Source organism: Gopherus flavomarginatus, chromosome 6 (genome assembly GCF_025201925.1).
Source record: "Gopherus flavomarginatus isolate rGopFla2 chromosome 6, rGopFla2.mat.asm, whole genome shotgun sequence".
Lineage (NCBI taxonomy): Eukaryota > Metazoa > Chordata > Testudines > Testudinidae > Gopherus > Gopherus flavomarginatus.
In genome coordinates, this window is record NC_066622.1 from 51,247,446 (window position 1) to 51,260,049 (window position 12,604).

At 49.0% G+C, this 12,604-nt stretch overlaps 1 protein-coding gene across 1 annotated transcript in view; it reads left to right on the plus strand.

Moving 5' to 3' along the window:
- The first annotated feature begins 3,588 nt into the window (after positions 1-3,588).
- BSN (bassoon presynaptic cytomatrix protein) overlaps positions 3,589-12,604 on the plus strand; it is a 98,558-nt gene continuing 89,542 nt past the window's right edge. Inside the window, exon 1 of the mRNA XM_050958626.1 lies at positions 3,589-4,056. Coding sequence (XP_050814583.1) covers positions 3,589-4,056 — 468 coding nt within the window. The remainder of the gene's footprint in view (positions 4,057-12,604) is intronic.

The following is a 12,604-nucleotide window of genomic DNA, read 5'->3' on the forward strand; positions in this document are numbered from 1 at the left end:
TTTTCCTGCATTCTGCCATATATTTCATGTTATATCAGACTTGGATGATAACCCAGCACATGTTCGTTTTAAGAATACTTTCACTGCAGACTTGACAAAATGCAAAGAAGGTACCAATGTGAGATTTCTAAAAATAGCTACAGCACCTGACCCAAAGTTTAAGAATCTGAAGTGCCATCCAAAATCTGAGAGGGATGAGGTGTGGAACATGCTTTCAGAAGTCTTAAAAGAGCAACACTCAGATGCGGAAACTACAGAACCTGAACCACCAAAAATAAAATCAACCTTCTGATGAAAATGAACATGTGTCAGTCCTCCCTGCTTTGGATTGTTATCAGAACCCATCATCAGGATGGATGCATGTCCTCTGGAATGGTGGTTGAAGCATGAAAAGACGTATGAATCTTCAGCACATCTGGCACATAAATATCTTGTGATGCCAGTTACAACAGTGCCATGCACCTGTTCTGACTTTCAGGTGACATTGTAAACAAGAAGTGGGCAGCATTATCACCCGTAAATTGTAACCAAACGTGTTGTCTGGGCGATTGGCTGAAGTAGGACTGAGTGGACTTATAGGCTTTAAAGTTGTACATTGTTTTATTTTTGAATGTAAGTATTTTTTGTACATAATTCTACATTTGAAAGTTCAACTTTCATGATAAAAAGATTGCACTACAGCACTTGTATTAGGTGAATTGAAAAATACTATTTCTTTTGTTTTTTATAATGCAAATATTTGTAATAAAAATAAATATAAAGTGATCACTGTACATTTTGTATTCTGTGTTGTAACTGAAACCAATATATTTGAAAATGTGGAAAACAGCCAAAAATATTTTTAAATGTCATTCTATTATTGTTTAACAGCGCGATTAATCGCACAATTAATCAAGATTAATTTTTTAATCGCTTGACAGCCCTAGTAATTTTGTCTGCAAATTTTATCCCCCCTCTCCCGTACAGATCCTTGGGGGATCCCACTATTTACCCTCTCCATTGTGAAAACTGAGCATTTGTTATACCCTTTGTTTCCTATTTTTAACCAGTTACTGATCCATGAAGGAACCCTCCCTCTTATCCCATGGCTGCTTACTTTGCTTAAGAGACTTCAGTGAGGGACTTTGTCAAAGGCTTTCTGAAAGTCCAAGCACACTATATCCACTGGATCACCATTGTCCACATGCTTGTTCACACCTCAAAGAATTCTAATGGATTGGTGAGGCATGATTTCCCTTTACAAAATCCTAGCTGACTGTTCCCCAACAAATCGTGGCCATCTATGTGTCTGATAATTCTGTTCTTTACGAACACAAGAATGGCTATACTGGGTAAGACAAAAGGTCCATCTAGCCCAATATCCTGTCTTCCAACAGTGGCCAATGCCAAGTGCCCTAGAGGGAATGAACGGAACAGGTAATCATTAAGTGATCCATCCCCTGTCACCCATTCCCAGTTTCTGGCAACTGAGGCTAGGGACACCAACCCTGCCTAACCTGACTAATAGCCACTGATGGACCTATCCTCCATGAATTTATCTAGTTCTTTTTTGAACCCTGTTATAGTCTTGGCCTTCACAACGTCCTCTGACAAAAGAGTTCCATGGGATGACAGTGCATTGTGTGAAGAAATACTTCCTTTTGTTTGTTTTAAACCTGCTTTACTATAGTTTTAACCAATTTGCCTGGTACTGAAATTAGGCTTACCAGCCTCTAATTGTCAGGATCACCTCTGGAGCTTTTCTTAAAAATAGAAGTTACATTAGCTGTCCTCCAGTCATCTGGTTTCAGAAGCTGATCTAAGCTATAGGTTACAACCACAGTTAGTAGTTCTGTAATTTCATATTTGAGTTCCTTGAGAACTCTTGAGTGAATACCATCTGATCCTGGTGACTTCTTACTGTTTAATGTATCACTTTTAGGGCTGTTGATTATTTGCAGTTAACTCACATGATTATCTCAAAAAATGAATCACAATTAAAAAAATGAATCGCAATTAATCACATTTTAATCACACTGTTAAACAATAGAATACCAATTGAAAAGTATTAAATATTTAATAATGATAATTAAATATCCTTAATAGTCACTTAAATTCTATCTTTTTCTAGCTAATACACTTGATTTATTGCTTCATTTTGATTGAAGTGTTTGGGAAACCTCTACTTGAGATAACAAATGCTGGTACATAATCATTCCGAGTGTTGGAATGGCAGACTGTCTATGAGATTATATGGTCCAGGGGTCTACTGAGCAGTATGAAATATAAATATAAATCCTCAAAATTTAACATTAATATCAATTTTTTTATCACAGCTGTGTGTTTACAAGCATCTTTATGATACCATGGCCTCTGTTTAGATAGTGTAGTTTGAGGTTAGTTTATTCATTACCCATGGTGTCCTTTGACTCTCTCCCATGTAATTAGTCACTGGCTTTTCTTTCCCTCCAATGTTTCCCTTTGTGTGGGCTCTTAATTTAATCATGCTTTTGGCATTTTGGTGCCTCAGGGTCTGGCAAGATCGGTGTTCAGGGGGATCCTGCACATTGGTTGGCCCTTTGGGGAGTGGTCTCCCGATCCCAGGACTGTACATATGTAGAAAATCCAGCTCCCATTTTGGGGTTACCCTCTGTTTCCCCATCCCAGCATTGAGTCCTTCCCTGCCCCCTAGAGGGCTGTGATCTGTGCTCTCTGGGCACCCTTTGATCAGATGCACCTTTTCCCAGCAACTTTCCCGTAACTGCTCTCTATATCTCACCAGCCTGGGGGGAAAAACACCCCCTTCTCTGTCAGTTGGATCATTTGTATTCTGGCAAACTACCACCTGGCAATTTCCTGGACCCAACTCCTCTGTTATCACAGGCATTGGAGCTGCATCTTGATTTAAAGAGACACAGTTACTTTCCAAAAACTTATCAGAAATAGCATCCTGAAAAATTGGGACCTGGATTGGAGTACCCTCCACCACCCCTTTGTCTGTCCCTGAGAAATCAGCTGTGTGACTGCTCCCCTCCAGGACGTCAGGTACACAGTTCCTTTTCAAAACCTGGGTCACAGGCTGAGTGCCTGGGTGCACCGATGCTGCCCCAGCCATCCTCCTAGTGTCCTGGGCATCCTGCCCCAAGTGACCAGTGATGAGACATTCCTGTACCCCACTATTCCTTTCATAGTTTTCTCCTCTGGGCCCCCACCTAAGACACATTTTCTCTGTGCTCCCTAGGAAGGGTTCTGTCTCTTGTTCACTGCAGCTAACAAGTGGGACAGTTTCCTTCATCACTGACAACACCTCTCCTGTTTCTGCACCTGAGGGCATGTTGCTTTCTGCTGGAAAGGAGCTAGTCTCAGCCCCTCCCATACTTGGAAGCACCCTGCTTCCCTGTGTTACAGAGTCACAGGAATCCTCACCCACCTCAGTGGTTTCTGAGATTCCCTGCCCCTTCTCTGGGCTCTCTGGGACACATTTCTCTCTGCTCCCTAGAGCTGGTTTTGCCTCTGGTTCAGCTGCAACCTGAATTCTCTGCCCCTCTGAACACTGGCAGAACAACACACTCCACAGAGACCAGCAGTGGAAAGCTCAGTAACTTAGGGATGGTATTTTCTTTCACTGTTTTGCAGAAAAATGAATGGCTGTGTTTGAACTGCCAAACTCAGAGGCTGCTAGAAGGAAGCCTAGGAGACCCTGCTCCAATGCCACTACCTACTCCAAAGCAGCAGCCAACAGGATCCCCCCGACACCAACCAGGTGAAGCCGGTCAGCATAGAGGAGGCCCTCAGCGTGTAACAGCTCAAAAGTCAGAAACGTCCACTCCCCAGGACAGGCACCTCGTCCAAGGAAAACATCTCAGGACTTCAGAGCGGAGCAAGCTACAGGCCATGGTGCAAGAGAGCAAGCCCCTTGCCCCCTCAGAAGAAAATCCACTGACAAAACTTCCTGGTGAGGCTCCAAAAGTTCCTGAAAGTGCATTGCCAAAGGGGAAAAGCATGACTATGAAGGCAGAAGCAGAGAGCAAAGCAAGCAAGGCAGTCACTGAGGCTCAGCAAGTGAGAGAGCAGGAGGTAAGCACCCCTTCCACTTCACTCCTACCTCCCACTGGGCTGGCTTGTTCCTGCCAGAGTATAACATTGCCTTGTACTCAGAGCAAGCAGCGCCCCCTCTCACCTTAGGGAAAGGTCTGGGATGGCGGCATTAGCTAACAGTCTGCAGGGGCAGGGGCAGGGGAACAGAAAGAACATGGTAGCCTCAGAAAAACAGGGGCTTGGCCTTCAGGTCTGACCCAGTAGAGAGCTGGAGAAAGCATGTATAAATGACTGCACTGGGGAAGCGATGTCCCACGGCCCGTCAGAAATGTGTCATGTACATTTCTGTCTAATGCTTTGATTCCAATCCCCATTTCTCTGTCAGCTCTTTGGAAATCACTGCACAATCCATTCTAGTAGGCAGTGTCCTTCAGACACCAAGCCCAAACAGCTGGGAGAGTCAGCAACAGGCTGCAGAGAAGAGAAATGTCTTAGGGTGACTTTACAGGCTGCTTCCCATCTCACTTAGATGATTCCCCCAGTGTAACTCCACTGACCTTAGTGGGGGTTGGGGAATTGGGCCCAATATCTCAACAGTGAAAGAATTCCAGGTACATGAAGTTATACAAATGAAAGAGTCACTAGCAGCTGCTGTATAGGGAGCTGAATGATGGGCCAGATGGCAAGTCAGTACCAGACCAGGAGGGTACTGAAGACCGAAGGCGGGAGTAAGTCCCTGGGAGCATTGAACCCTCAAGAGCCATGTGGAATTGGCTGCAGAGCTGTCTGGGAAGGGCAGATGGTCTGTGTGGTGCCAAATGGGCTGAAGGGCTAAGCTCTCATTTCTGAGAGCAGGAGACTAGTCTGGCTGCAGCCACCTCCTGAAGCAGGGATTTTGGAAGAACACAGGAAGGGAACTGCAGTCATAGAAGTGGGAAATGATACCAGCACAGAGGGGGACAACTAAGGGTGTCAGCTGAGCCTGCTCAGGGAGGGGTAAACTCCAGGAGGATCCTAGACAGCTGTGACTTACCAATAAGAAGATCCGGGGACGCCAGGATTTCTGGCCTGGGTAGTGTGACCAGACAGCAAATGTGAAAAATCGGGACGGGGTGGGGGGTAATAGGAGCCTATATAAGAAAAAGACCCAAAAATCGGGACTGTCCCTATAAAATCGGACATCTGGTCACCCTAGGCATGTGCGTGAGTTAAGGGCAAGGCTAAGGAGAATGACAGAGATATCCTTGTCACTGAACTTATTACCTGGAAGGAGCAATACAGTCTTTGGGCCTAAGGCTGAAGGTGCTAGCCCTGCTGTGAATCAGGAGTAACGCCAGTGGGGTCAGAGCACTTACATGGTGTAAAACTGGTACAGTGGAGCCCCTGGAAGCACCCACTGGAAAGTCGTGCTAGTGCTGGCAGGAGATGAAGCGGAGCAAAGAATGGGTCAGAGGAGGTGTGGCATTAGGTGTCCTCCCCACAGAGGTGCCCCAGCATGAGACAATAGCTGGAGGTGAGAGCCCGGGACTGGGATCTGATGCACTTCCTAATGGCAGAGTCAGGGTCAGGCCAGGCATGAACGTACTGCTGACAGCTGCATGCTGAGCAGCACGGAAAGCTACATGAGCTGATGCGCTGTTACATTTGCCTGCTGCTTCCCCAGGCAGCATTCCAGAGCCATCTCCTGGGCAAACACTAAGGAAACTGACTTCACAAAGGGCTCCTTGCACAGATGGCTGTTGTGACGTCTCTAGTTGAATAACTTCTGCCTGCAAACAGATTGGGGTCACTCTGTAGTGGCTGGGGGTCACCTCTTTTCACAAGTTACAGGTTGGGTCCTGGGTGGTCCATGTTCCACACCTGTTTGGGAACCCAGCTTCAGAGTCCTTTCATGTCTTTCCAGGGTCCTTCCATCGTGCTTAATTGTGGTGTCAATGAAACTGGGTTTATTTCTGTCAGTGGCTGACAAGGATCCTGCATTGTTTTCCTGGGATCGCCTTGATTTTTCAGAGTGCTTTGCAGAACTCTCAGTCACTTAAATTAACAGGCATTCAATGGCCTCTGTCCCCAGAGGATGCTGCTAATGAACCTTGTTTTCACTGCTTTTTTATCCGGCTGTGCAGGTGTCCAAGACACAAGAACAGAGATCTTCAACCTCTCACTTTGCAGGGCAGCAGGACTAGTCCCTTCCTGAACTCAGATCTAATTATTGGTTCCCCAACTTCTATTTGAAGATTAAAAAGCTCAGTGCTGAGGCTGGGCTTGCAGCTACCGCAGACTTTACAGATTAAAACACAGCACTCAGTTGAGCAGCAGTTGAATTTATCAAATGGCCTTTTGGCCCATTTGCAGCTCTAGGGAGTTTGGAGTGAAGAAGGGAGGCAGGGTTTGTATTACAGGCAAAGAAAATGTCCATCATCAGGCATTGGCAGGGGAGGGGAGCAGGTGGGACTGGCCCCAACAGTGCCAGAAACTGTAAGTAATGACACGGCTGGCCCAGGGGTCAGGATTGTCCTGCTCCTCTGTCAGCTACAGGGAGCTGTTGTTTAATGATTGCTGAGTCCCCAGGGCAGGAGAGGCCCTAACGCCACCTTGAACATAGGCAGCCCTCTAGAGAGAGAGCTAATATCTAGGTCAGACAGGCTTTGGGGGTGCCACAGCCAGCCCTGGGGAGGGATAGCTCAGTGGTTTGAGCATTGGCCTGCTAAACCCAGGGTTGTGAGTTCAGTCCTTGAGGGGGCAATTTGAGGATTGGTCCTGCTTTGAGCAGGGGGTTAGACTAGATGATCTCCTGAGGTCCCTTCCAACCCTGATAATCTATGATTCTATGGGGCCCAAAATCAGGGTTATGGTAGCTGCCCTCAAAGAACTCCTGGAGCATTAGAAATAATTGGACATGAAGAGGTGATTTATTTCAGAGGGGAGGAAATGCTTCCTCATAAAAGCATCAAGCCAATAGCACTTGGTCCATAGCCAAGCCTAACATCAGCAGGTCAGGTCAGCCTTTCCCCTCACAAGGAAGCCTTGCTGATGCCCTGTCATCCTAGCCTGCTGCCCTCCCTATTCCCAGCTCTAGGCTCTGATACCCTGTGGTCCTCCAGTTTAGAGGCCTGCTTGGAAGAGAGAAGCCTGATCTTGCTAAATTATGTGGGAGTTTTATGATGTGCATAAACACTTACTGAGGACTGTAATCCCCATACATGTGACCTGAGACAGGGTTTGTATCCAGCTTTCTGTCTGGAGAACGCTAACACATTAACCCAGTGTGCTCCCTGTCCCCTCAAGTTGTGATTGCCATGTGTGTAGACCATTTGGAGACTGGATGTCGGACAGTAGACCTGGAACTCCTCCTCGGAGCTGATGGCCAGGCCCTGTCACTGGGAACATAAACATCCTGAAATTTACAATGTAGTTTCAGATTTTACCCTTAGCCTTGACATCAAGTATGACGTGTCCAAACTCTTAATTCCAATCTGCGTCAGACCTATTCACATAGTGCAGCCAAGAAGATATGAGCACCATCATTACCAGGTGGTGCTGGAGATGGATTGGCCATGTGCTTCAGATAGAAACTGATTCCATCACCAGAGTAGCAATAAGATGGATACCTGAAGGCAAGTGAAAATGAGGCCTTCTGAAAACAACATGGCAAAGAGCTGTGGAAGCTGAGCTGAAAAACCTGGGGCACAGCTGGGGAACCATTGAAAGACTTGCCAGAAACACACAGGAGTGGAGGAGCTTCGCTGCTGCCCTGAACGCCAGAGGCGTAATGGGTACTAACTAACTAACTAATTTGACATCCCAAGAGATTAATGATCTCCAGGCAGGTAATGTAAAGACAAAAACTGCATTGTAGCTAGAAAGTTTCCTAGTATTGTATTTATTTACATACAGAAACTAATTAACAGATCTCAGTTTCTGAAATGTATTTACACTTCAGCTGAGTAACCCATCTCCCGCCTTTTGTTAATGTAGCACTTTGTAATATATTGCTATTGGATGGACTCTGTGTTAACTGTTCTTACACACCAGAGAATGTTTGCTTTTACAAAAGCTGATTTTAGCTTAATCTGGGAAGTATTTTTACTAATGTTCTTATAAATTGTTTATAACCCATTCCTAGACCCTGGAGAGCAGCTAGTGACTATCCTGGGCCAGAGTTAAGGACACGTAAATATTTGAGTGTGCCAGTTCCAGATGCATGCACACAGATCAGATATTGGTACATGCCCACGGACAGTGAGGCACTTAATTGGCCAGGTACTCATGCAAACACATCTGGTGTCTTGGTGTACAAGTGTGTGCATGAATGCATACTGCTAACTTCATGAGTTGTTCCTTCCTCAGTACTGGCCAAGTGTTTGTAAGTTAACATAGGAGAGTGTTATTGAAATGCATGTCGGTACCAGGCGTGTTTATCAGCTCTGGGCAATAACCAAACCAAATTCCCAGTAAACCAGTGGAGTTGGTTCTCCAGGCTGCCTGGGAGAGGAACACAGTGAAGATGACACAGATTGGCTTTAAAGGGCTTCTGGTTACAAAGCCAGAAGCCTTGTTTGTACTACATGTCAAGCTTGAGGAGCCCCAAGACAGGGCCAGTTCTAGGTTTTTTGCCACCCCAAGCAAAAAAAATTTTGGCAGCCCCCGTCTCAGCCCTGGGCTCTCCCCCCCACCACCATTGCCCCACACACACACACCTCCTGCTGCCCCAGTCCTGGGCTCTCCTCACCCCTACCTGCACCCTCCTTACGCCGCAGCCCTGGGTCACTGGTAACTCGCTCCCAGGGCAGGTCATTCAGCAGGAATTTTAGATGTGCACAGAACACAGACAGGATTGGTTCCCATATGGTTACAGAACTGCAGTAAAGTGGAACAGTTTTCAGCTTGTGTGATTGGAGGGTATCTGGATGCATATTATAAGACTGTCCTCCATGAATGAGGAAAAGCTGAGGTGCCTTTTGTTCCACTCTTTGTTTCTATGGGGAATTTGCTAATGCAATATCGCTGTCTTCCTTTTAAACAAACAAACAACAAAAAGGCAATGGCTGTTGAAAATAGCAATTCCAGTCCTAATAACCACTGGGAAGCATTTCTTGTTCAATTTTATCCTACTTTTTCTACAGCAAGTTACAGTGGATCAGTATATTTGATTTGGGAGAAATGAAGTAACAGTTGCCTAAACTGAGCTTGAGCACTCCTGAATTTTGAGGTGTTCAAATCTGGAAGGCACGTGTGTCACGGAGTGTGGGGGAGTCCGGCCCTGCACCTCTCTTCCTGGGACCCACAGTGACTCTTAGCCAGCCAGTAAAACAGAAGGTTTATTGGACAACAGGAACACAGGTTACAGCAGAGCTTGCAGGCACAGTCAGGACCCCTCCACCGAGTCCTTCTGGGCTTTCAGGGTGCTTGGATCCCAGCTAGGATACCCTGAATTCCGCCCACACAGCCCCAAGCCCAAACTCAAACTGCTTCCCTCCTGCCACTCCCTTCCTTTGTCCCCTTCCCGGGCAAAGGTGTTGACCTTTCCCCTCCCTTACCTAGCTCAGGTTACAGGCTCTGGCATCGTCCATCTCCTAAAGTCCTCCCCTGCTCTCCCACTCCCCGCACAGACAGTCCCTACTGCATCACATCTCTCCCCCCTTCGAGACTGAACTGAGCGGGGTCACTCTGCCCAGTGACCTGGGGAAGTTCAGGGTCCCCTCTCTGGGACAACGCATCCGCTGTCAGGTTGGCACTTCCCTTCACATGGACCACGTCCATGTCATAGTCCTGCAGGAGCAGGCTCCACCTCAGGAGCTTGGCGTTGGCTCCTTTCATCTGGTGCAGCCAGGTCAGGGGAGAGTGGTCGGTGTACACGGTGAAGTGTCGCCCAAAGAGATATGGCTCTAGCTTCTTAAGGGCCCACACCATGGCCAGGCATTCCTTCTCGATGGCCGCGTAGCTTTGTTCCCGGGGTAGCAGCTTCTTACTCAGGTACACGATGGGGTGTCTCTCCCCCTTTTCATCCTCCTGCATTAACACCGCCCCCAGTCCAGTGTCTGAGGCATCGGTGAACACCATAAAGGGTTTGTCAAAATCTGGGTTTGCCAGAACTGGGTCGCTAACCAGAGCCTCCTTCAGCGCCCGGAAAGCCTCCTGGCACTGCTCAGTCCAGATCACCTTGTCTGGCTTCCTCTTTTTGCACAGTTCAGTGATGGGGCCGGCTATGGCACTGAAGTGGGGCACGAACCTTCGATAGTACCCCGCCATCCCAATAAAGGCCTGGACCTGCTTTTTGGTTTGGGAAGCAGGCCAGTCTCTGATCACCTCCACCTTGGCTGGTTCCGGCTTCAGGCAGCCACTCCCCACCCGATGGCCCAGGTAAGATACTTCAGCCATCCCCACCTTGCACTTCTCAGCCTTTACTGTTAACCCAGCCTTTCGGAGTCGGTCCAGGACTTGTTTAACCTGGGACACGTGGTCCTCCCAGGTCTGGCTGAAGACGCAGATGTCGTCAATATACGCCACGGCAAAACTCTCCATCCCCCTCAGTAGCTGATCCACCAGGCGCTGGAAGGTGGCCGGCGCTCCCTTGAGGCCGAAGGGCAGGGTCAAAAACTCATAGAGCCCCAGAGGGGTGATAAAGGCCGATTTCAGCCTGGCATCTGCGTCCAGCGGCACTTGCCAGTAGCCTTTGGTAAGATCCATAGTGGTGAGGTACCGAGCACCTCCCAGCTTGTCTAAGAGCTCGTCAGGCCTGGGCATAGGGTAGGCATCAGATACGGTAATGGCATTGAGCTTTCGATAGTCCACACAGAACCGGATTGACCCATCCTTCTTGGGAACCAGCACTACTGGCGAGGCCCAAGGGCTGGAAGATGGCTGGATCACCCCCAAAGCCAGCATGTCCCTGACCTCTCTTTCAAGATCCTGGGCAGTTTTACCAGTGACCCGAAAAGGGGAGCATCTTATAGGGGGGTGTGACCCGGTCTCCACCCGGTGGACAGTCAAATTAGTGCGTCCAGGCTGGTTGGAAAACAGCTGTCGGTACAGATGCAGCACCCCTCTGATCTCAGCGTGCTGGCCCGGGGTCAGTTGCTCAGAGAGGGGAATCGCCTCCAGGGGGGAACCAGCTTTTGTCCCAGGGAATAGATCCACTAAGGGGTCATCTCCCTGCCCCTCCCAATGTCCACACACGGCCAACACCACATTCCCCCTGTCATAGTATGGTTTCATCATGTTCACGTGGTACACCCGATGGTGATGTGCCCGGTTTGACAGCTCCACCACATAGTTTACCTCATTCAGTTGCTTGATAACCTTGAAGGGCCCTTCCCAGGTGGCCTGGAGTTTGTTTCTCCTCACGGGGATAAGAACCATCACCTGATCCCCGGTGGCGAAGGTACGGGCTCGTGCTGTGCGGTCATACCAGACCTTCTGCCTCCTCTGGGCTCGGGCCAGATTCTCCCTGGCCAGGCCCATGAGCTCGGCCAGTCTTTCCCGGAAGGTCAGGACATACTCCACCACTGACTCTCCCTCGGGAGCGGCCTTCCCCTCCCATTCGTCCCTCATCAGGTCTAGGGGCCCCCTCACCCGCCTTCCATACAACAGTTCGAAAGGTGAAAACCCAGTAGATTCCTGGGGTACCTCCCTGTACGCAAACAGCAGGTGAGGTAAGTACTTGTCCCAATCTTGCGGATGCTGGTTCATAAATGTTTTTAGCATCCTCTTCAGCGTCCCGTTGAACCTTTCTACCAGCCCGTTGGACTGGGGGTGATACGCTGAGGCCCAGTTGTGCTGGACCCCACATTTCTGCCATAAGGACCGGAGCAGGGCCGACATGAAGTTGGACCCCTGGTCCGTTAAGACCTCCTTGGGGAACCCCACCCGGCTGAAAATTGTCAGCAGCGCATCTGCCACTGTGTCTGCTTCGATAGAGGACAAGGCCACCGCCTCGGGGTAGCGAGTGGCAAAATCCACCACCACCAGGATGTATTTCTTCCCTGACCGGGTCGTCTTGCTGAGAGGTCCCACTATGTCCATGGCTACCTTCTGGAAAGGTTCTTCTATGATGGGTAAAGGCCTCAAAGCCGCTTTCCCCTTGTCCCGGGCCTTCCCCACCCTCTGGCAGGGGTCACAGGATTGGCAGTACTGTCGGACATGGGTAAAGACCCCAGGCCAGTAAAAGTTCTGTAGCAGCCTCTGCCTGGTGCGCCGGATTCCCTGGTGCCCTGCGAGAGGGATGTCATGGGCCAGGTACAACAGCTTGTGACGGAACTTCTGGGGAACCACCAGCTGCCTCCTGATCCCCCATGACTCTACTTCCCCTGGGGGAGCCCATTCTCGGTACAGGAACCCCTTCTCCCACAGGAACCTCTCCTTGCAACCTCTCCTCATGGTCTGTACCGCACTAAGGTCAGCCCGGTCCCTGTGCTTCCGCAAGGAGGGATCTTTCTGCAACTCGGCCTGGAACTCAGCAGCTGGGACAGGAATGGGGACCGGCTCTCTCTTGCTGGCTGGGTCTGAGGCCGCAGCCTCTCTGCACCGTGCCCCTGGGCGTTCCCCGCTCCCTGAGTTAGGGTCCTGCACCTCAGGTCGAGTACCTTCC